This window comes from Anabrus simplex, chromosome 1 (assembly GCF_040414725.1).
Source record: "Anabrus simplex isolate iqAnaSimp1 chromosome 1, ASM4041472v1, whole genome shotgun sequence".
NCBI classification, from domain to species: domain Eukaryota; kingdom Metazoa; phylum Arthropoda; class Insecta; order Orthoptera; family Tettigoniidae; genus Anabrus; species Anabrus simplex.
This window is the reverse complement of record NC_090265.1, coordinates 831,000,827-831,027,248: the sequence shown is the minus strand read 5'-3', so window position 1 is coordinate 831,027,248 and position 26,422 is coordinate 831,000,827. Positions and strand designations below refer to the sequence as shown.

The 26,422-nt window shown below is 41.6% G+C and overlaps 1 protein-coding gene across 1 annotated transcript in view; it reads left to right on the top strand.

Moving 5' to 3' along the window:
- The window catches only part of LOC136857191 (uncharacterized), a 971,464-nt gene that overhangs the window by 874,473 nt on the left and 70,569 nt on the right, over positions 1-26,422 (top strand). Inside the window, exon 4 of the mRNA XM_068227647.1 lies at positions 6,631-6,769. Coding sequence (XP_068083748.1) covers positions 6,631-6,769 — 139 coding nt within the window. The remainder of the gene's footprint in view (positions 1-6,630; positions 6,770-26,422) is intronic.

Sequence of the window (26,422 nt, the reverse complement as noted above, 5' to 3'; positions counted from 1 at the left end):
CAGGGGCTGCCCAATGCTCTGGTTCAGCAGGATAATGCCCGCCCACACACTGCTCGCATCTCCCAACAGGCTCTACGAGGTGTACAGATGCTTCCGTGGCCAGCGTACTCTCCGGATCTCTCACCAATCGAACACGTGTGGGATCTCATTGGACGCCGTTTGCAAACTCTGCCCCAGCCTCGTACGGACGACCAACTGTGGCAAATGGTTGACAGAGAATGGAGAACCATCCCTCAGGACACCATCCGCACTCTTATTGACTCTGTACCTCGACGTGTTTCTGCGTGCATCGCCGCTCGCGGTGGTCCTACATCCTACTGAGTCGATGCCGTGCGCATTGTGTAACCTGCATATCGGTTTGAAATAAACATCAATTATTCGTCCGTGCCGTCTCTGTTTTTTCCCCAACTTTCATCCCTTTCGAACCACTCCTTCTTGGTGTTGCATTTGCTCTGTCAGTCAGTGTATTTTGAAAGTCAGTACGGTTTCCTCTTCGAAGCAGAAAACAAACTGTATTTATAGGACTTTGCGGGTCTTTTTATAGTTGTATGAAAGTGAATTAATTTTTTCAGATGTCTTAACTTGCGCCTGAACTTTACGAATTTAACGAATACTGTGAAACAAATTCTAATGTTGTATAGAAATGAATATTTCCAACTTTTATATTTCCAAAAATACTACAAAAATAATCCTTTATATCCGGCAGCTATATGATAGAATTAGCTCATTGTCATCTGTTATTGAGATATCTCCAGGTGTATTCAAATCATCCCACTACCTAATCCTAGTGAACACCACAGATTCCATTATTGTTGGAGAATGTATGAGGATTATTACCATAGTTGAAATGCAACATCCATTGTTAAACACCAAAGAGGTGCTCAGAACTTGCGCCGCCCATTCACAAATTGTATTAAGTTCAATAAACAGTGGCATAGTGCATATCAAGTTGATTGTCTCTCTAACGGATAATGCGATAATAGTTGTCCTCATTGCAGTATCAAACTGGTGGCTTAAGTGTTCTGTAGTGAGAAGAATGGAATGTGATGTACAAGGCTTCAGAATTCTCGATAGTGCATGCTGCTCATCATTCAAACCACTCAATAAGCTTCACAATTGTCAGCTAGAGCGTATTATTCTGCTCTAGTTGCTTACACTAGAAACTCTGAAATAAAATGCTAATTATCCTATAATTTCTACAGAACGAGATAGAAGGGACAGAAGTGAAAACATCCAAAATGTAGATTTTTATGATATGGAGGCAAGTACCACTTCTGTTTTAGACCCACATATTATAACAGAATAAAACATGGCTTGTAATAACCTGTATTGGATCGCGGTCCTCTTCTGAATACAGCAAGTTTTAGTACATTCCAACACCGACATTTCAAATAGCAGAATTATTGGATTATACAAATCTATTGTCAACTATGTAATTATATTTTTGTAACGTAACAAACATACACATAACAGAAGGCTATAAAAGATATTGTAGTTTACCTCAATAAAACCCCAAGTATTTGCATGAAACACTTCACATAACATTTTATTCAATAAATACCTGCGAACGACAGCTGCCTAACACAAAATATGGAATAACATCTCCCGAAAGCTGTGTAGTAGCACTTAGGGCGCCAGCGGTGATACTCTCCGCTCCTCAGGCTGTTTACTCTGTTACTGTAAACTGTGCTCCAGTTTGGATAAATCGTCATTACGTGGAAGGAAAGGATGGGAACCACCAGGTCAACTCCAACTCAATGGCTTCCTCTACTAAGCCATATTCCTCCACTACTGCAACACTCTGATGGAGGAATATTTCTTCTTCCTTAATCCGTTTAGCGTTCAGGGATGGTATTTCCATCGGGCTCAATGCCTCAAGGGCAGTGTCCTTGATCATGATACATTGGGTCGTGGGGATACAACTGGAAGGAATCGAAACACCTTCTACTCAGTTGACCTCCCGAGGCTGAGTGAACGCAGTTCCAGCCTTGGTACTACTTTTGAAATTTCGTTGCAGAACCGGGAATCGAACCCGGGCCCTTGGGGATGGCAGTTAATCACACTAACCTCTACACTACAGAGGCTGACTTGGAGGGATATGTGAAGATACTAAGTAAGAACGTTCGGATCTCATAAAACTCTGATCACCTGTCATCATCCCCCTAAATACTCTAATTTGTTTTTGTAATATTACATAATAATGGTAAATATGCACACATGTAGAGTTTCGAACACTATTTAGTGGCGGTATTAATTTCTCCGGTAAACAAACTAACTTCTTCCAGTTCATCTTTAACTTTTTTTTCAAATTAGCAAAATCCGAAGCTAAGATATGGAAGAAATCACCAAACACAAAAAAGAAATAATGCCTGAAATAAATCGATAGCATGAAAGAAGTGCTATCCAAATAGGAGATGTGACGACGAGAATATTACAACCCAAACGGTCTGTCACCAGGGGAAGTCAGAAGGAGATGCAGAAAAGACGAAGAAGTAGTTGATAGCCTGCGCTGGAGTGGCCTAGACTTACAAGAGAGACCAGTACTGCCAAATATATAAGAATATTATCATTTGTATCCGTTCTTCACACGGGAATTTGTAATGGATTACACGTTTCCTTCATGAATTCATGCGAAGTTACACGCCTGCATTCAAACGTTCAATACGAAATGATAAACTTATATTTTTCTACGAAAGCACGTGGCAGTAACGTGAAGTGCGATAACGATGAGCAAAGTCGATATGGAATGAGAACAGTTAGAGAGTTTATTGTACGGTACAGTTCCAGGTCCGAGATTGTGCTAAATTCTCCCTGTTTCTCGATTGTATATTGTTATTTCTGTGACCACTGGAGTGGCGCTGTAGCTGAAGACCCGTGAAACACATCGTCGATGATAACCCCCTTATTATCTGTTCTATCTAAAAGAATAAAATGTCTCTCAAGTTCTTCCCATTAACCCACCTCGAAGTGAAATGCAACAAGTGTTCTACGGGATTTGAACTAAAAGTCCAATTTTTCGTAATCATCTCCGTTATTTACCGTCGTACGATAAATACGTATGCGGCATAAAATAACAGGAAATAACATATACTTCAAAGTTCCTTTGAAAGACCTAATTAAACGACTATAATCGCACATTGAGATTAATCCTTATATAAAGTGATATCTTCACGTCATATGTACTTGATAACACAATCCGCTTTTCGGCTAAGTCCGCTGGGACTTGGACTACAAAATCATCCGTTAGTGATACACATGTTATGTACACATGAGGAAAAAAGTTTTAGAAATAGATTTCCAATAATGCTACTTGATTCCCATTAAAGGATGGTCATGCATATCTTGTGGTAGTGTAAAATCACTGTATCGATCGTCCTATAAACCCCTAGTCCATCCAGGCATTTAGAAATAAAACTGGCCTTAAAACCTACCTAAGTACAGGTAGATCCTAAATGTAAAGTTTGGTATAAATATATCCCATGTTTCTCCAGTTATGAAAACTCATACAAAGAGACACTAAAACCAAAAAATATGCAGATGATCATTATTACTCGTAAAACTGACAATTGTACGAATATTTCTCCAAAATATAGGACTTTTTTTATATAGATTAGAACAACTGATCTGCCGCAATACCTACGCAGAAGGGAACACAAGCAAGACCAAATCATCAGTGCCAGATTCAGGCGTGGGAATGAATCTCTGGCCAACAGGCACTGGACTAAAGAAGATAGTAGTAGATGCATAATCTGCGGAGAAATTGAAGAAAAATGTAGATACCTGTTATACAAGTGTACACGGACTAAGAGGAAAGGACAGGGGAGAATTCGTCAAAAGGACGTATTGGACGAAAAGGGTTGGAGAAATGTCGGTGAGAGAAATCTTAAACAAACGGGGAGAAAAACACTGCATAAATTGTTTCTAATTTTGTGTATGTAATTATAAAGTTTTAAGGATTGTAAATAAAGTAAAAACTGGAATATTTTCAATTCGGAAAGCCAAGAAATAAAATTACTACTACAGAATTCATTATTTACCCAAGCGTGATTGTAAAATAATAATTTGGTAGTTTTGACTCTAATCAAAACTTATTTTCTCAGGAATATTATAATGTTTAACCACATTGTCCAATACTTAAAATCGAATGACACTGGTCCTTAAAAGTATTCGAAATATTGCAGTACATCTCTATGGTTTAACTAACTCCACCATAGTAGTTAATTTAAAAGACTATTCGGTAATGAAGATCATTGACCGTAGAGATGTAGAAAAATACAGTGTGTTCATAAATACTTTGTTTCATAAACTAAAGGAGTGTTATCTGGTACAAGTATTTAGTAGATGGAGCCACATTTTTGCGGTGATTAATTTAGGCAGCCTATTTCCCAGACGCTCGAGCGTTAACAAGTCATACTGTTTTTGCTGAGACGCTGTCCACCTGACCTTCCTTTTGTCTTCCTTATGTCCTTCCGCCTGTCCGTCGCCAACCCTGCACATCATATCCGAGAAGCATTGGAAATTTTCCAAAGGATATGTGAGTTATCTTAATACATAATTTAGGGATATTAGGTCGCGGGATGTTAATAATTTGCTTACGCGTTTCGGTCCTGCGACCAGGATCGTCTTCAGAGCAATAACACATAATGTATTGGCAAGTCACCCCATAGTAACCAGACTCAAAAGAGAGACACCCTGTTAGAAATATATTTCATTCCAGGGCCTACAAAGTCAAGGAGAGACAACATATTTCTCCTTGACTCTGTATTATTATAACAGTACGTGAGTAATTGTTGCGTCGATCTGAATTGTGCCGCCAAGTTGGAGGGAGATATTTGGAACATCTGCTCTGAGGTATTGTACGTTCTTTCACTTTCACTGTATATAAAAGCAAACACTATGGCCTGGTCACTTCAACTCTGTGTTAAATTTTATTTACCAATTATTATTCATTTAACATTTAGATTAGAAGTCCCCGTTTCATGAACACATTTCCAACATATGTTACGAAACAAATTGTTAAAGACAAATTAACACTTTTCCGTGAGATTTCTGAACGCGATTAAAAGTGAGCGTCTTTGTCTCGTTATCACTCAGAGCAGTATATTGGAATTGTATTTTGTCGCACTTGGTTGGCTTTATTATAGGTTATGGTTAGCGGAGACCGCTAAGACGTAAACATGTGCGGTAAGTCAAAAGAAGCATTATTATAATGAATACGAGACAAACATGATTGTAGATTTAACTTTAAAGTATGCGACTGTGCTTAAAAAATAGTGAAAATTGTATCATAACATTCAATATTTTTTTCTAGTTCTTTTACGTCGCACCGACAGAGATAGGTCTTATGGCGACGGTGGGATAGGTCAGGGCTAGGAGTGGGAAGGAGCGCCGTGGCCTTAATCTTTGTTTTCTGAAAACTCTACAGATTGGATTCTTCTTAGTATGGCTCGTCGTTTGCATTCTTCACTTTATGGATAGTTTTCATACAGTAGTGAAACTTCAAACTTACATATTATAGATGCTGCCATTTTGAAATTTTAACAGCTGTTAAGTGGCTTAACACAGGACTGCTGCCACGTTCATTTAACACAACCATTAACAATTTGTTAGTTCTAACACTTCTTGATGAGAAGCATATTTTGTAAAATTGTGTGTTAAGTCTAATTAACAGCAGTGTTAACACTTAACATTCGTTCGACAAATCGGGCCTGTCACGATTGTGCTAGAACACTTGGAAGGTTGGCAGCTGATCCTAAACCAATCACGGCAGATCCGTGGTTTTTATGTTTAAAATACTTGTATTTGTACCATCTAAGATTCCTTTAATTTAGAAAACAACGTTCTTTTTCACCCTGTTTACACTCGATAGTAGGCAGACAATGTAAGGAGTCGAACGTCCCTTTTTCTTCACTGTTTAAGTCTCCCTGTGTCACCAGTGTGTCTCGACACAGTGTAAGATCGCATCCATTGTGAAAATCTTTAGGCATGTTTTACGTGAATTAAGGGCGTGTTTTACACGAAGGCTTTAATAGAATATTCAGTCAATCAATCAATCAGTCAATCATTCAATCAATGATCTGCATTCAGGGCTATCACCCAGGTGGCAGATTCCCTATCAATTGTTTACCTAGCATTTTCTTAAACATTTTCAAAGAACTTAGAAATTAATCGAACATTTCCCTTTATAATTGATTCCAATCCGTTACTCCTCGTCCTGTAAATGAATATTTGCCCCAATGTGCCCTCTTGAATTCCATCTTCATCCTTCCTACTTTTAAAAGCTCCGCCGCTCAAGCTTATTCGTATATTTATGTGATTCCACGCCAACTCTCCACTGACAGCTCAAAACATACCACAAAGCTTAGCATCTGTTCTCCTTACTCCCAACTCTTCCCAGCCCAAACTTCGCAACATTTTTTCAACATTGTCAGAAATCATTCAGAACAAATTGTGCTGATTTCCTTTCACATTTTTGTAGTTCTCATATCAAGTAGTCCTGGTGATATTTACAAAGTGTTGCATAATTATTTGAAATTGTGTTCAATACCTACGTTTTGTTTGGTCATGTTTTGCCTCACTACATTGTACATCATTTCAGAGTGAACCTAATAGCTCACATCTCTATTCCAGAGTACCTGAAATATACAACCTGCTACCGTGGAATAAGCCGTGACTGGGAATCCTGTACCAACCGTTTCACTCAGCTGGTTCAAGAGGAGATGAGCAGAAAGAATGTGACAGAGCAGTCCCGTCTCTTCCAGGTGTGCTGGTAAGTGGTACCTGGCTTTCTACAGGAATTTTCTCGCGAATAGAAACTTTAGTCTGTTATACTTCACGCTTTTTCCGCATCTGTAGTTTAGTGGTTACTGTGATTAGCTGTCACGCCCGGAGGCCCGGGTTCGATTCCTGGCTCTGGCACGAAATTTGAAAACCGGTACGTGCACTGGAAAGGGGTCCACTCAACATCGGGAGGTCAACTGAATAGAGGTGGGTTCGATTCCTACCTCAGACATCCTCGAAGTGGTTTTCCGTGCTTTCCTACTCCTCCAGACAAATGCCGGGATGGTACCTAACTTAAAGCCAACGCTTTCTTCTCTCTTCCATGCTTGCCCCTTCCAATCTTCCCATCCTTCCAGAAGGCCCCTGATCAGCATAGCAGGTGAGGCAGCCTGGGAGAGATCCTGGTCCTCCTTTACAGTTTTACCCGCCCGACCCAAAGTCTCACGCTCCTGGACAGTGCCCTCGAGGTGGTAGAGGTGGGATCCCTGGCTGAGTCCGAGAAAAAACCGACCCTGGAGGGTAAACAGATTAAGAAAGAAAGAAAGAAAGAAAGAAAGAAAGAGAAATAACAACCACGCGTTAATGCATCCTTATAGGATACATCAGTTATTAAAATAGTGAGGTAGGCTGTATTCGTTGATACATTGTTAATATTTTAATGTTTAATATTTTCACTTTACTCTGAAGATTTAATTTTCACGACCGCGTTGTAATCGAAATGAGCTGTCATCCTCTACAGTGTGATGACAGTGGTGCCAGATCTGTAGTTTAGATTATTTCCAAAATATCAAAAATCACGTAGGATACCAAAGCTCAACTGGTAGAGCAACCGACGCAAAATCGGAAGGTTACAAATTCGAATCCCACTGGTATCCGGATGGCCTTTTTTTGTTCTGTATTTAACATCTCTTCAACGCGTACTATATGTACTCAGCACGGCCTAATAGTTTGAAAGTTCATTTCGATTACAACTTTACTTACCGGGCGAGTTGGCCGTGCGCGTAGAGGCGCGCGGCTGTGAGCTTGCATCCGGGAGATAGTAGGTTCGAATCCCACTATCGGCAGCCCTGAAGATGGTTTTCCGTGGTTTCCCATTTTCACACCAGGCAAATGCTGGGGCTGTACCTTAATTAAGGCCACGGCCGCTTCCTTCCAACTCCTAGGCCTTTCCTATCCCATCGTCGCCATAAGACCTATCTGTGTCGGTGCGACGTAAAGCCCCTAGCAACAAAAAAAAAAAACTTTACTTGATTTATCAAAGGCCGATTGTAATAAAGTTGGGGTACATATAATTAGGATTCTGTTAACGTTGTTGTTGCACCAACACTCTTTTATGGGTGTGAAACTTGGACCACTTACAGGAGGCACATAGAGTGCATGGAGAAATATCATCAGCTGAGGAGGATGCTTAGGGTTAAATGGCAAGATCACCGAACTAACATCCGTATGCTGGAAAGAGCATGTACCATCAGCATTGAGGCTATGATCATGAAACATCGACCTCGTTGGACAACTCATGTCGTTCGTATGTCTGATTTTCACCTACCAAAGCAAATTATGTATGCTCACTGAAGGGTTGATGTCGACACCACGGTGGTCGACAAAAAAGATTCACGGACATACTAAAGTCAGAAATGAAGAAATGTCACAAAAACACCCCCCCCCCCCCAACAGCCCCGAAGGACCATGGCCTACAAAGCGACCGCTGCTCAGCTGCACAGATTACGAAGTGTCGTGTGGTCAGCACGACGGATCCTCTCGGCCGTTATTCTTAGTTTTCTAGACCGGGGCCGCTATCTCACCCTCAGATAGCTCCTCAATGTTAATCGCGTAGGCCGATCGGACCTCGAACCATCCCTCAGATGCAGGTAAAAATCTCTGACCTGGCCGGGAATCGAAACCTATTGTTTCATTTATCTTACAAGAATTTTCAGTTGATGATGTCCAAAAAATACGAGGAAACATGTCCCGAAACTTTTTAATGGCATCCTATTTAAACACAAACTTTCAATATTGTAAGGTAGAACCTTTTATTGTACCCTTAAAAATATACTGTGGACAATAGGGGCTTTACAATGAAATTCTCTGCGAGTGTAGAGGAAGTGTGTTTGCTACAATATGGTACAAGTGTCAATGTCCTGTTATTGTATAGAAGTACAAAATTCAATGCTTTCCGCTTTGATTTACGCCGCACGCGTGGTGATGTTCGTGAACACACTGCAGAGGGCGGGTCGTCAGACAAACAACCATGACGCACAGTGAGCGATTGTAAACATCAATTTAAATACTGTGGAAGTTTATATTCACATAGAGGGGGAAATGGTGCGGACACTTCCGAATGGACACTGACGACACCGAAGCTACTAAAGTAGGTGTTAACATTGATACTTTCACGGCCCGTAATTATAGACTTATGGGCTTATGCCGTGTCAAGAAAACAAGGTGGATTTTTTTACTTTTCACAGAGAACTTTGCTCCGCGTCTTCAAAAGAAAATCCTCACTGTTTGCGAGGAAGACTTCTCCAATAATGACGGTTTGAATTTAAGAATGCTTTACCGTTGGTGGTGGTAAGTGGTACGCTTATTCGTCACCAGATGGCTCGCCGTATCCTGGCACTGCGCTAACATTCCAAGCGGTAGCTGACGACACCATCTAACTTCCATTTAAAATGTCCCTTGTTATGCCATGTGTGCGTGTGAAGTAACATAAAGGTTATCAGATGAATCAGGAACGAATGTGGTATACGAAATAAACAGAAATAAAAATAATAAAATAAAATTCAACTAAAGACATCCAGGATAGAAGAACAGAACAGAGCTGAAGAGTGGAATGAATGTGTGTGGAAAAAAGAGGCTAATAAGTGTGAGATGGTCTGGGGGGCGGGGCACAAAACCGCTGTACACACGTTATCAAATTATGACACTTAACACACAGCCTGAAATGAACCATCTGGTGATGATGAACGTATGAATTTGTAAAACACGGGAACGAAATAACAATGATGAAAGGACAGGGAACAGAACTACTTAGGTACATCCTTAATGGCTGGCAACCTCGTATTACTTAATTTATAGACAGTGTCCCTTGTTTAAATTGTTAGGATTTTTACGTATTTCCACAGATTCCCATATAATCCTAGACCTGTCGTGTTAAGTGTGTTTAAGAGCTCGAACATCTTGGAACACGACATCATGACTCGACGATAGGGCGTGCTCAGCTATTGCCGATTTGTCTGGCTAGTTGAGACGGATATATCGTTGGTGTTCCTTAAAACGAATAATAATGCACCGGCATGTTTGACCAATGTATACCTTGCCGCAAGTACAGGTAGTTGTGCACCCTAAAATGTGCGCAGTTTTAGTGACGGTACCAAACACGGTTTTTATCCTGTGCTCGCGGAGGACCTTGGCAATTGGATCTGTAGAGTAGGTATTCGACATATCCACCATTTACTCTCAGCTATGCCTCACAGTGACGAATCTGTGATACACAAACACTTGTGGGACAGCCCATATGAATTCTACTGCACCAAAAATACGAAAAATATTAAACTACGTTGGTTGAGCTTATCTTGCTTGTCGATATCACATGCATACACCAGATTTTTAACATGGGCACATTCTGTAGGTTGAAAATCTTAGAGAATTAAAATCAGGGGACCGAACTGGCCACCTAATTGGTCCACTGCACCATATACAGAGGTGTGGAAATGTACTATCGATCTATTCACGTAAACCGTGGCTCACAATGCAACGGTACATTCTCAAAATACCAGTCCAAATATTCACCGTAACAAGACTCTGAAAATGTCCACGGTTTGTGGGTTAATAATAGCCCATGCACGTGTATCATGTAAAACGTTCTTAGCCTGTGGATAGCACTTGGAAGGGTACCAGTGGATGTTGTGCCGCTTCGTTTAGAGGCCACGTACGGAATTCTTACCTTACTCATGTTGCAGATACTGTACACGTTGTACATGATACTCTCACAGGGGTTCCTCACGAAGGAACCGATGCACAGTTCACTGAGACACACAAATATCGCGCCCAACACCGCGCGTTCTTCCCTCCGTGTGCCATTCAATTATGTCCAGAAAATCGGCTTTAACTGCTAACGTTTGCTGGGATCTTTACCGACTGCAGTCCCGACACCACGATGAAACACTGCCTGTATCCTGTATGCCCTGGTATGCAGAAACGAGTGTTCGCCTATTTGGTATGCGATGACCAGGAAGTCGTTCCCTGTATATGGTCCACTCCCATCAACGCGGGACGCGGCAAGCGGGAGCTGTCGCTGCGAAGTTCGCCTTTATCCTTATACCGGAGCGGGAAACAGAAGTAGAAATGAATTTGTCTGATGAGGAAATGCTTCGGCTTCTAACAGTTGCTGAAGATGATGACCGCAGGTTCGTATTATTATTAATTACCACTACTTTCTTCAGTTATTTCTGGAGTTGCAGGAGCCACCCAGAATCTGTTTAGATAGCTTATTTTGATTATGGATGTGTTTTTAAGGCCTGATGCCCTTCTCGACGCCACCTGTTTCGTACTAGTATAATATTACGATGGAGCGCTAGATAGCTCAATGACTTGGCTGCAGGAATCCGGTCCAAAAATCTCCCTCAAACTCAAACTGATCCTGGTTCCCACGAACACGCAAATGGGATAAATGATACGCTTTATTATTATGTATTCGCTGGCGCCATTGAGGACCACGTTAAGTCTTGTTATATTTGGCAAGTGAACTTTGCTTGCTTTTGAGCCCAGAATTCCCTCATTCTCCCTGAGTAGACTTGCCTGCATTCCTCTATACAAGGGACATCGTGTCGTCTTTTCGGTTGTTCGTGTCGGTTTGGCCAGCTCGTCATTATCTTTTATTCGGAAAATGCCTCTGTCAAAGGCGTCTTACGGTTTTATATGTAGCACTTGAAGGTCTTCTGTGGTGTTTCTAAACCAAGGCATCGTGTTTTTAGATTTTCAATCAAATGATATGTATTATTATTATCATCATATCTTTCCTCTCCCTGTAATCTTCATTGCTCATATCGTAAAGCATAGGATGTTTCTTAACGCACTCTATCAACAGCTCAGTCGCCATTGTCAAAACCAACGCGGGACGCGGGGAAACGCTGCATGCAGCGAATTGAAAATGTTACGCTGCAGTCCTGACATATAGGCGGGAGAGTGATACTCCCGTGTGAGTGGCTTAAAATCCCGCTGTGCTCATAAATAGTTCGCGGTGGGTTCACTTCCGCTTTCCCTCCCGTGTCCCGCGTCGGTGTGGGCAGAACTCAAGAAAAGTATCCACGAACACATTTGTAGAAAATTGTATTTTTCTGATAAGAACAAATTGTACTTTTACTGTGCTTGTAGTTTATAGACAGAACACGTTCGTTATCAGTCTAGCAATAACAGTACGTGTGTTTGTTGTGATTGTCACAACAGCTCACTTCACTTTGTGAGTGAAATGACTCGCAGCATATACAACGAAGCCACTGTACAGCTGCGTGTATTGTTATCTACTGTATTACCTCACCTAAAAGTTTTACTTTCACAACATCATGCCTGTAACATTACAGTACCTACACTACGTCCGATTTTTTTTACCTACAGTATGCCTTGCAAATGTCATTGAGTACTATCTTGGATGATCGTGCTACAACGTTCCTTTCCTCCCTCTATACTCGTTGTTTTGAAAGGTAAATGTAAGGCAGTAGAACCATTTTTGTGATGCTCGATTCTCTGAACTATTCTGACATGCCCATATCACAATTATTTTATACTTCAGAGATGCAGACAGGTGGTGGTTATGATAATGTGAAGGTGGTGTAGTTTAACAGTCAAATAAGTCCTTGAAATTTGCAGATTACCTATGGATAGAACATGCATGATGAGAAGGCTCTTCGAAAAGTGATAAAAGAAACCTCCCATATTGAGTTTAAAAACGGATTGAGAGGAAAACAGTTCTAAAGAAGCTGAACCTCAACAAATCCAAACAATGAAAGATAGAGGAGTCAGATTATAAGCTCCACACTGGTACCGCAGCAACCTAAGTAGTAAATGATGTTGACTATCGTTCGTAGCTCATACTTGGCTCCTTCAAACATAATAATACACTCAAGTACATAAAAACCAGAACACCTTGAAATATTATAAATAGGAAGTTTATATTCACAGAACATGTGCATTAGTATGTTCTGAAGAAATGATTAGCATTTTAACATTGTCGGGCCTCAGGTTCAAGGTCCACATAGATATCTCGGCGCACCACCACCGACCGGTTAAATGTGCCTGCGGCTCTCGTTGTCGCTATAAACCGAAGGTAATGGATCCGTGTGGCTTGAGCAGACGTGCAGAATGCCTCGCAGACGTATGCGAGAACCGTACACTCAAATGAGTGAGTTTGAAAGAGGGCACATTATTTGCATGAGAGAACGTGATGTATCCATCCGGGAAATTGCTACTCGTGTAGGACGAAGTGTATCGGCAGTGCAACGGGTGTGCACAGAATGGTTCACAGAAGGCCGTAGAACACGACGAGAATGGTCTGGTCGCACCACCCAGTCCACTCCCGAGAAGATCGACAAGTAGTATAATTGGATGGTTCTGCCGCCTCCTCCTCCTCGCGCGGCGCGGGAAATTTGAATTCTGGCGGGAAATTTGAATTTTGGCGCGAGATTTGAATTTGTAAACAAAGCCACGTGCTTTTTGACAGCTGTCATCGACAACAACGCATCGCTAACCTCACTGCTGCCAACTTGACGGGCCTAAACCTCAGTAGTGCCAACTTAACCTAACTAGCGTGAGGTAAACAAAGCCACGTGTTTTTGACAGCCACGTGCTTTTTGACAGACAACAACGCATCGCTAACCTCAGTACTGCCATCTTGAGGGGCTTAAACCTCAGTAGTGCCAACTTAACCTAACTAGCGCGAGATAAACAAATTCACGTGCTTTTTGACAGCCACGTGCTTTTTGACAGATTTGTAAACAAAGCCACGTGCTTTTTGACAGAAAACAACGCATCGCTAACCTCAGTACTGCCATCTTGACGGGCCTAAACCTCAGTAGTGCCAACTTAACCAAACTAGTGCGAGGTAAACAAAGCCACGTGTTTTTTTGACAGCCACGTGCTTTTTTGACAGCTGTCATCCGCCATCTTTAAACCACAAAGCACTGTGCTGCCCTCTTTAGATGCAAAATTCGTCACCTGTCATCCGCAGTGCTGCCATCTTGACGGGTCTAAACCTTAGTGCTACCAACTTAACCCAACTAGCGCGAGGTAAACAAAGCCACGTGTTTTTTGACAGCTGTCATCCGCCATCTTTAATCTATAGAGCACAGTGCTGCCCTCTTTAGCTACTTACCTTTGAAATATGGTGGCGGATAATTTGAAAAATGCTTTTTGACAGCAGCCATCTTTGTGCACCATGCTGCCCTCTTTAGCTAGATACCTGTGGTGGCAGGCAATTCCACATGACAGCAGCCATCTTTAATCAAGAGAGCACTGTGCTACCATCTTTAGCTAGATACCTTTGAAATGTGGTGGCGGCAAATTGAAAAATTTCACGTGCTCTTGTTTGGAAACAAACTCACGTGCTTTTTTGACAGCTACCATCCGCCATCTTTAATCAACAGAGCATAGTGCTGCCCTCTTTAGTTTGAAATGTGGTGGCGGCAAATTCCACGTGCTCTTGTTTGCAAACAAAGCCATGTGCTTTTCTGACAGCTGTCATCCGCCATCTTTAATCAACAGAGCACCGTGCTGCTATCATGCTGGCAATTTCGTCAGCTGTCATCCGCCATCTTTAATCCACAGAACACCGTGCTGCCCTCTTTATGGCTACTACCTTAAGCACGTAGTAGCGGGCAATTTGAAAAGTTCTGTTAGCTATCATCCGCCATCTTTAATCAAGAGAGCACCGTGCTGCCACCTTTAGCTAGATACCTTTGAAATGTGGTGGCGGCAAATTGAAAAATTTCACGTGCTCTTGTTTGGAAACAAACTCACGTGTTTTTTTGACAGCTACCATCCGCCATCTTTAATCAACAGAGCATAGTGCTGCCCTCTTTAGTTTGAAATGTGGTGGCGGCAAATTCCACGTGCTCTTGTTTGGAAACAAAGCCATGTGCTTTTTTGACAGCTGTCATCCGCCATCTTTAATCCAGAGAGCACCGTGCTGCCCTCTTTATCGTAGTAGATGTAAATTCGTCACCTGTCATCCGCAGTGCTGCCATCTTTAGCTAGATACCTTTGAAATGTGGTGGTGGATAATTTAAAAAGAGAAATTCTACAGCATCCCTCTCTCGACGCTAATTGCATGAGATGGCGGCTATACATGACTCCTTAAGGGTGCTTACGCAAGATGGCTGCTATACACAGGTTCTTATGAGACACCCTTGGGATGCTTGCGCAAGATGGCAGTTATACATGGCTCCTTATGAGATGCCCTAGGGATGCTTGCTCAAGATAGCGACTGCTCTTATGGGACGGCTTAAGTGTCCTTGCACAAGATGGCTTGAGACGCCCTAAGGATGCTTGCGCAAGATGGCGGACACAAGATGGCGGCTATACACAACTCCTTATGAGACGCTTTAAGGGTGCTTGCGCAAGATGGTTGCTACTCTTATGAAGAAAGCTAGCTTAGAGGCTAACGTGTCGTGCTAGTTCGATTCATTAAATTTAGGGCTTAAATGCAAAATGTTAAATATATCGAAAACGGTGCACCGTAGAGCAAAACGGACAAAATTTTTCTGCCTAATACCTAGGCTCGCAGTATGAGGAACAAGAAAACCATAGTCTAATGATGGGATCAACGGTTCGGCTCCTACTTAGGCCCTTTGACATTTGCTCTGTTTTAGCTTGTATTGAAGCGAGTCTTCGTAACATGATCAGGTCTAACTATGGTAGAGAGTATAACGTACCGTGCTGGTTCGATTCATTAAATTTGGAGGCTTAAATGCAAAATGTTAAATATCTCGAAAACGGTGCATCGTAGAGCAAAACGGACAAACTTTTTCCGCCTAATACGTAGGTTCGTAGTATCAGGAACAAGAAAAAACATAGTCTAATGATGAGATCAACGGTTCGATTCTTACTTAAGCCCTTTGGCATTGGCAGCTATCTATTTCTACAAGATGGTGGTTGCTCTTATGAGACACAAGATGGCCTGAGACGTCCTAGGGATGCTTACGCAAGATGGCGGACACAAAATGGTGACTATATATAGCTCCTTATGAGACAGCCTAGGGGTGCTCGCACAAGATGGCAGCTACTCTTGTGAAGAAAGCTAGCTTAGAGGCTACTGCGCAAGATAACAGCTGCTGTTATGCACGTGGTGGAGGCAATTTGAAATTCTATGTGCTTAATCAACAGAGCACCCTGCTACCCTCTTTAGCTGAAATGTGGTGGTGGATAATTTGAAAAATTCTTTTGACAGCTATCATCTTTAAACAATGGCGACTATACATAGGCTGTTAAGGCCTTATCATTCTCCTCCTCCTCCTTCTCTACCTCCTCCTCCGCCTCTTATGTCAAGGCATAGCTTTATATCGAACAAGTTTAAACCTGCATCGCGAAGGCAAGCGTGTGCAGCGATAACATTATTATGCATGTTTAGACTTTCGAAAAGTAAGAAGAGTAGAATCAAACGCTGTACTCGATACGACATGTGATCAGAACATTGATTGATGCGTTCAGAAAACAAAATAAGTGATCAAGACTAGAATCGAACACTGTACTCAATACATCATGTGTTTAGAATATGTCAGGGGATACCCTTGTTCTAAGAAGATAAGATTGAAACATAACAAGACTAGAATAGAACACTGTAATCGATGTTGCTAACTTCAACATGTGATCAGAACATTGATTGATGTGTTCAGAACACAAAATAAGTGATCATGACTAGAATCGAACACTGTACTCGATACAACATGTGATCAGAACATTGATCGATGTGTTCAGAACACAAAATAAGTGATCAAGACTAGAATCGAACACTGTACTCAATACAAGATATGTTTAGAACATGTTAGGGGGTACCCTTGTTCTAAGAAGATCAGAATGAAACATAACAAGACTAGAATCGAACACTGTAATCGATGTTGTTAACCTCAACATATGATCAGAACATTGTTTGATGTGTTCAGAGCAAAAGTACAATTTTGATGATTTGCTTAGTGTAAAATCAAAAACTATGGAAACACACTGTGCACATATCGCATAGCTAACTCGCTCAGTAAGCAATATTGCAAAACTACAACTTCAATGATTTGCCTAGTGTAAAAATCAAAAAACACACTGTACCCATACTGCTCAGCTAACTCGCTCGGTAAACGATATAGCCAAAGTATAACTTCAAATTATTTACCTTCCATCATTCGTCTTGTGTGAAAATCAGTCGAACAAGTTATCGCATAAACATGTAACATGAAATAACAGTCAATCTGTTGGCATGGGTTACAAGCATGTAGCTTATGCGGGAAGTAAAATTAAACAGAACGCTAGTGCTATAAGAAATACTCTGCTTACATTTAAGTCCCTAGCTGTTGAACAAGTTATTACATAAATATGTAACATGAAATATCGGTTCGGAAACATATTGTTTCAAGGATGAAATGACTCTTCCTCCTCCTTACCGCACATTCCTTGTAGGGCTAAGGGGCTAATGGGCTAAAGGGCTAATGGGCAAAAGGGCTAAAGGGCTAATGGGCTAAAGGGCTAAAGGGCTAAAGGGCTGAAAGAGCAACAACCTCATCGATCGCTATCAGCAAGAACGCTTGTACTTTGTTAAGTGTAGAAATTAATCTTTATTTGTAAATAGTTTCATGTTCAGAACAAGGAATGGAACCTAGGGGTTATGTCTTACCTAATAAAATCCCCGAGGTGCGATGAGTTACGTTTTTCGAACTAGTGTTTGGAACACTGAACTTTTCAAGATGATAGCAGAGAGTTTAGCAATGTTCTGTTGTTGGATTATGAATTCCGCGCTACAACATGCATAAGGTGGCAGCCTTGAGGTTTACTGCCGTAAAGATGACAAGAGTGAGGTTAACAATGTTCCGTTGTTGGATTTTAAATTCCGCGCTATAACATGCATAAGGTGGCAGCCTTGAGGTTTACCGCCGTAAAGATGGCAGCAGTGAGGTTAGCGACGCTCTATTGTCCTTCAATGTGAGGTTAGGGTTCATCAGGAAGACAGCTGTCAAAAAAGCACGTGGCTATGTTTACCAAACAAGAGCACGTGGTCGTGACGTCACGGTCACGTAATCAATCCTTACCTCGACGTCGTTAAGAGCAGCATTAGGATTAGCTATGCTCAAAAGTCTTGGGGACAGAGCAGCAGTATGAATTGCCATGTTTCAAAGTGTGTACACATCACCTATCGATTTTACATGCATCGACCATCGAACTAAACTTCATCCGCTAGATCGTGCTGCTATCTTAGCATAACCTATACACATAAAATTAAAGTACAATGAATAGTCATGTTTCAAAGCGTGTACACATTACCTATCGATTTTGCACGCATCGACTCTCGTACTAAACTTCTTCCGCTAGATTGTGCTGCTATCTTAGCATAACCTATACGCGTGACCTTAAAGTACAATGAATAGCCATGTTTCAAAGCGTGTACACATTACCTATCGACTTTGCATGCAACAAATATCGTACTAAACTTCTTCCGCTGCGTTGTGCTGCTATCTTAGCATAACTTATACACATGAACTTAAAGTACTAAGAATAGCCATGTTTCAAAGCGTGTACACATTACTTATTGATTTTGCATGCATCGAATCTCGTACTGAACTTCTTCCGCTAGATTGTGCTGCTATCTTAGCATAACCTATACCCATGAACTTAAAGTACAATGAATAGTCATGTTTCAAAGCGTGTTCGCATCAACTATCGATTTTGCATGTATCGACTCTCGTACAAAACTTCTTCAGGTAGATTGTGCTGCTATCTTAGCACAACTAAGACGCATGAACTTAAAGTACAAAGAATAGCTATGTTTCAAAGCGTGTACACGTTACCTATCGATTTTGCAAGCATCGACTCTCGTACTAAACTTCTTCCGCTAGATTGTGCTGCTATCTTAGCATGTCCTTAGGGTACAAAGAATAGCCATGTTTCAAAGCGTGTACACATTACCTATCGATTTTGTATGCATCAAATATCGTACTAAATTTCTTCCGCTAGATTGTGCTGCTATCTTAGCATAACCTATACCCATGAACTTGAAGTACAATGAATAGTCATGTTTCAAAGCATGTACGCATCAACTATCGATTTTGCATGTATCGACTCTCGTACAAAACTTCTTCAGGTAGATTGTGCTGCTATCTTAGCATAACTAAGACGCATGAACTTAAAGTACAAAGAATAGCTATGTTTCAAAGCGTGTACACATCACCTATCGATTTTGCATTCATCGACTCTCGTACTAAACTTCTTACGCTAGACTGTGCTGCTATCTTAGCCTAACCTATACGCATGAACTTAAAGTACGAAGAATAACCATGTTTTAAAGCGTGTACACATTACTTATTGATTTTGCATGCATCAAATATCGTACTAAACTTCTTCCGCTAGGTTGTGCTGCTATCTTAGCATAACCTGTACGCATGAACTTAAAGTACAAAGAATAGCCTTGTTTCAAAGCGTGTACACATTACCTGATGATTTTGCACGAAGCGACTATCATACTAAACTTTTTCCACTAGATTGTGCTAAAATCGTGTAAGTGTGCTGCTACCTTAGCAAAACCTATCGATTTTACATGCATCGACTATCGTACTAGACTTCCTCCGCTAGAGCATGTAGCAATCGCTTTTGTGTATCCCTAACCCATGTGCACGAATTTAAAGCACAAAGAAGAGCTATGTTCTAAAGCGTGTACGCATTACCCACCGATAATGTATCGAATATCGTACTAAACTTCTCCTGCCAGAGCGTACGACTATCGCTTGTGTGTGCACGAACTTAAAGCATAAAGAATAGCAATGTATAAAAACCTTGTAAACAAAGCAGCAGCATTAAGTATAGCCATGTTTAAATGCGTGTACACATCATGTATCTATGATGCACGCAGTACTAAACATATTCCATTAGAATGTACAAAGTTCGCATGTGTTTGTGCTGCTATCTTAGCATAACCTATGAGCATGAACTTAAAGCATAAAGAATAGTTATGTGTAAAAAATCTTGTGAACACAGCAGAATGTTTACTACGTAGGTGTAGACATTGAACTTTGCATGCTGAGGCAGCATACTACGTGACCGTGACGTCACGACCACGTGCTCTTGTTTGGTAAACATAGCCACGTGCTTTTTTGACAGCTGTCTTCTTGACGAACCCTAACTTCACTTTGAAGGACAATAGAGCGTCGCTAACCTCACTGCTGCCATCTTTACGGCGGTAAACCTCAAGGCTGCCACCTTATGCATGTTATAGCGCGGAATTTAAAATCCAACAACGGAACATTGTTAACCTCACTCTTGTCATCTTTACGGCAGTAAACCTCAAGGCTGCCACCTTATGCATGTTGTAGCGCGGAATTCATAATCCAACAACAGAACATTGCTAAACTCTCTGCTATCATCTTGAAAAGTTCAGTGTTCCAAACACTAGTTCGAAAAACGTAACTCATCGCACCTCGGGGATTTTATAGGTAAGACGTAACCCCTAGGTTCCATTCCTTGTTCTGAACATGAAACCATTTACAAATAAAGATTAATTTTCTACACTTAACAAAGTACAAGCGTTCTTGCTGATAGCGAACGGTGAGGTTGTTGCTCCTTCAGCCCTTTAGCCCTTTAGCCCTTTAGCCCATTAGCCCTTTAGCCCTTTTGCCCATTAGCCCTATAGCCCATTAGCCCCTGAGCCCTACAAGGAATGTGCGGTAAGGAGGAGGAAGAGTCCTTTCATCCTTGAAACAATATGTTTCCGAACCGATATTTCATGTTACATATTTATGTAATAACTTGTTCAACAGCTAGGGACTTAAATGTAAGCAGAGTATTTCTTATAGCACTAGCGTTCTGTTTAATTTTACTTCCCGCATAAGCTACATGCTTGTAACCCATGCCAACAGATTGACTGATATTTCATGTTACATGTTTATGCGATAACTTGTTCGACTGATTTTCACACAAGACGAATGATGGAAGGTAAATAATTTGAAGTTATACTTTGGCTATATCGTTTACCGAGCGAGTTAGCTGCGCAGTATGGGTACAGTGTGTTTTTTGATTTTTACACTAGGCAAATCATTGAAGTTGTAGTTTTGCAATATTGCTTACTGAGCGAGTTAGCTATGCGATATGTGCACAGTGTGTTTCCATAGTTTTTGATTTTACACTAAGCAAATCATCAAAATTGTACTTTTGCTCTGAACACATCAAACAATGTTCTGATCATATGTTGAGGTTAACAACATCGATTACAGTGTTCGATTCTAGTCTTGTTATGTTTCATTCTGATCTTCTTAGAACAAGGGTACCCCCTAACATGTTCTAAACATATCTTGTATTGAGTACAGTGTTCGATTCTAGTCTTGATCACTTATTTTGTGTTCTGAACACATCGATCAATGTTCTGATCACATGTTGTATCGAGTACAGTGTTCGATTCTAGTCATGATCACTTATTTTGTGTTCTGAACACATCAATCAATGTTCTGATCACATGTTGAAGTTAGCAACATCGATTACAGTGTTCTATTCTAGTCTTGTTATGTTTCAATCTTATCTTCTTAGAACAAGGGTATCCCCTGACATATTCTAAACACATGATGTATTGAGTACAGTGTTCGATTCTAATCTTGATCACTTATTTTGTTTTCTGAACGCATCAATCAATGTTCTGATCACATGTCGTATCGAGTACAGCGTTTGATTCTACTCTTCTTACTTTTCGAAAGTCTAAACATGCACAATAATGTTATCGCTGCACACGCTTGCCTTCGCGATGCAGGTTTAAACTTGTTCGATATAAAGCTATGCCTTGACATAAGAGGCGGAGGAGGAGGTAGAGAAGGAGGAGGAGGAGGAGGAGGAGAATGATAAGGCCTTAATAGCCTATGTATAGTCGCCATTGTTTAAAGATGATAGCTGTCAAAAGAATTTTTCAAATTATCCACCACCACATTTCAGCTAAAGAGGGTAGCAGGGTGCTCTGTTGATTAAGCACATAGAATTTCAAATTGCCCTCCACCACATGCATAACAGCAGCTGTTATCTTGCGCAGTAGCCTCTAAGCTAGCTTTCTTCACAAGAGTAGCTGCCATCTTGTGCGAGCACCCCTAGGCTGTCTCATAAGGAGCTATGTATAGTCAGCATTTTGTGTCCGCCATCTTGCGTAAGCATCCCTAGGACGTCTCAAGCCATCTTGTGTCTCATAAGAGCAACCACCATCTTGTAGAAATAGATAGCTGCCAATGCCAAAGGGCTTAAGTAAGAATCGAACCGTTGATCTCATCATTAGACTATGTTTTTTCCTTTTCCTGATACTACGAACCTACGTATTAGGCGGAAAAAGTTTGTCCGTTTTGCTCTACGATGCACCGTTTTCGAGATATTTAACATTTTGCATTTAAGCCTCCAAATTTAATGAATCGAACCAGCACGGTACGTTATACTCTCTACCATAGTTAGACCTGATCATGTTACGAAGACTCGCTTCAATACAAGCTAAAACAGAGCAAATGTCAAAGGGCCTAAGTAGGAACCGAACCGTTGATCCCATCATTAGACTATGGTTTTCTTGTTCCTCATACTGCGAGCCTAGGTATTAGGCAGAAAAATTTTGTCCGTTTTGCTCTACGGTGCACCGCTTTCGATATATTTAACATTTTGCATTTAAGCCCTAAATATAATGAATCGAACTAGCACGACACGTTAGCCTCTAAGCTAGCTTTCTTCATAAGAGTAGCAACCATCTTGCGCAAGCACCCTTAAAGCGTCTCATAAGGAGTTGTGTATAGCCGCCATCTTGTGTCCGCCATCTTGCGCAAGCATCCTTAGGGCGTCTCAAGCCATCTTGTGCAAGGACACTTAAGCCGTCCCATAAGAGCAGTCGCTATCTTGAGCAAGCATCCCTAGGGCATCTCATAAGGAGCCATGTATAACTGCCATCTTGCGCAAGCATCCCAAGGGTGTCTCATAAGAACCTGTGTATAGCAGCCATCTTGCGTAAGCACCCTTAAGGAGTCATGTATAGCCGCCATCTCATGCAATTAGCGTCGAGAGAGGGATGCTGTAGAATTTCTCTTTTTAAATTATCCACCACCACATTTCAAAGGTATCTAGCTAAAGATGGCAGCACTGCGGATGACAGGTGACGAATTTACATCTACTACGATAAAGAGGGCAGCACGGTTCTCTCTGGATTAAAGATGGCGGATGACAGCTGTCAAAAAAGCACATGGCTTTGTTTCCAAACAAGAGCACGTGGAATTTGCCGCCACCACATTTCAAACTAAAGAGGGCAGCACTATGCTCTGTTGATTAAAGATGGCGGATGGTAGCTGTCAAAAAAGCACGTGAGTATGTTTCCAAACAAGAGCACGTGAAATTTTTCAATTTGCCGCCACCACATTTCAAAGGTATCTAGCTAAAGATGGCAGCACGGTGCTCTCTTGATTAAAGACGGCGGATGATAGCTAACAGAACTTTTCAAATTGCCCGCTACTACGTGCTTAAGGTAGTAGCCATAAAGAGGGCAGCACGGTGTTCTGTGGATTAAAGATGGCGGATGACATCTGACGAAATTGCCCACATGATAGCAGCACGGTGCTCTGTTGATTAAAGATGGCGGATGACGGCTGTCAAAAAAGCACATGGCTTTGTTTCCAAACAAAAGCACGTGGAATTTGCCGCCACCCCATTTCAAACTAAAGAGGGCAGCACTATGCTCTGTTGATTAAAGATGGCGGATGGTAGCTGTCAAAAAACACGTGGCTTTGTTTACCTCGCGCTAGTTAGGTTAAGTTGGTAGCACTAAGGTTTAGACCCGTCAAGATGGCAGCACTGTGGATGACAGGTGACGAATTTTGCATCTAAAGAGGGCAGCACAGTGCTTTGTGGTTTAAAGATGGCGGATGACAGCTGTCAAAAAAGCACGTGGCTGTCAAAAGAACACGTGGCTTTGTTTACCTCGCACTAGTTAGGTTAAGTTGGCACTACTGAGGTTTAGGCCCGTCAAGATGGCAGTACTGAGGTTAGCGATGCGTTGTTGTTTGTCAAAAAGCACGTGGCTTTGTTTACAAATCTGTCAAAAAGCACGTGGCTGTCAAAAAGCACGTGGATTTGTTTATCTCGCGCTAGTTAGGTTAAGTTGGCACTACTGAGGTTTAAGCCCCTCAAGATGTCAGTACTGAGGTTAGCGATGCGTTGTTGTCTGTCAAAAAGCACGTGGCTGTCAAAAAACACGTGGATTTGTTTACCTCACCCTAGTTAGGTTAAGTTGGCACTACTGAGGTTTAGGCCCGTCAAGATGGCAGCAGTGAGGTTAGCGATGCGTTGTTGTCGATGACAGCTGTCAAAAAGCACGTGGCGTTGTTTACAAATTCAAATCTCGCTCCAAAATTCAAATTTCCCGCCAGAATTCAAATTTCCCGCGCCGCGCGAGGAGGAGGAGGCGGCAGAACCATCCAATTATACTACGTCGACACCTCATCCGAATGGCATTGCAGGACAGATCTGCGTCCTCCTCGGCTCTGGCGCAACAGTGGAACAGTGCAACACACCATGCACTATCAGGAGTGACAGTCCGTCGCCGTTCATTACGGTCTGGGTTACCGGCGCGTAGTCCACTTCTCCGCCCACATTTGACTAATATGAATAAATACGCTAGACCGCGATTGTGTATGAAACGACATCACTGGGGCCAGGAATGGCAGCAGATTGTGTTTTCGGACGAATCCAGGTTCTGTTTGTTTGAAAATGATGGCCGCATTTTGGCTCGCCGAACACAGGGGGAGAGACATCAAATTGACTACATTCGCACAAGACATACATCGCCAACTCAAGGACTTATGGTGTTAGGTGTTATTGGGTCAATCAATAATCACAGTTGGTGAGTGTCAAGAGCACTGTGACCAATTTGACCTACGTGAATGTCATCCTGCGACCCGCAGCCATACCCTTTCTGCACGACACCCCAGACGCCATATTTCAGCAGGACAATGCGCAACCACATGTTTGTGCACGAACACGTGCATTCTTGTTGTCGCAGGATTTTAGACTGTTGCCTGGCTCGCCCAATCACCGGACTCGTCGTAAATCGAAAATGTATGGGATATCGTGAAACGATAGGATCGGCGCTGTGACTCAATGCCAGCCACCAAAGATGAACTGTGGAACGAGGTCAATGCAGCATGGAAGGCTATAACCCACGACGCCATTCACGCCTTATATGCGTCGATGAAATCACACATGGAACAAGGTATCAGTTCCCATGGAGGACCCAGTCCCTATTAGGCAACGGGACACATGCTGAACCTAGATAATCGTTTCTGCAGAATGTACTAATGAATATGTTCTGTGAATATGAACCTACCTCTAGTCTTTCAAGGAGTTATGATGTTTCTTCACATGAGCGCAATAATAATTGTACCAGGCGGTACACCTCCACGCCGCGAATTCAAATATTGCGCCAGTTGAAACCTCTCTACAGGAGAAACTCTGAACTTTAAAATCTGTATTACATCAAAGGTTTCTCGGAAGATGTCTCTACTGTAAATCTTGAAGTGTTCTGAACTATGTCTATTTCGATTTGTATTTGTTTGCTCTGTAGCAAGAAGTGTGGACATTCTCTTCTAGATGGCACTATTTAAGAACTATAATTGTGCACCCTAGTGCGAAGTGAAGGAACTTTTTTTTTTTTTTTTTGAAGAAATTTTGTATTCATAAGTTTTGTCTTTACTAAATTTTGTTCTGTAGTTTGCGGGTTGGCAACATTAATCATTTCTACCCGCTTGTTTTGAATTTAGCCAATCCCGAATTTCTCTAATTAATTTTTGACCAATAACGTATGTCTTCTCCGATATGGATATGTTGCTTTCAGCTATTCAATAAAGTTGAGGGGGGTATGGGTACTCATTCTTGAAAGGTCTCGAATGTTCCACGAGGGTATTTAAACTGCTGATTTTCTTGTCTCGGGGCCACTTCATCGACATCTTGCTTAGTGTGTGATTATGTAGCAGGGGGCGGGAAGCGCCTTTTTCTTCGGGCAGCAGTTCATCCACAAGGTAATGGCCGTTTAATAACTTTATTTCTTGCTAGCTCAGCAGTTTAACCCTCGGGGCAGGTTCGAAACTTTTCTCATGTAACCTATCTTTAAAATGTAATAGACATTTGGTAAAATTTTGGCTCTTTAACTATAAATTTGTATAGAGAGTGCCTAACCCTCTCGAGCTCCCACTCATATTGTTTTGAGGTGACTACGTTTTCATTACCGTTTTCCTTATCTTCGTAATGTAAATAAGTTTTCTTATCGTGTCACCTCCTTAGTATGGGATTAGCCCTTGCGTAAGCGGCCTAGTGCCAAGTAGGTTTTAGAAGTGTATTAGGAGTGCAAGCTACGCCTCCATTCAACTCAGAATTTTGGGCCATGTAATGGACCTGTTTCTTTAAT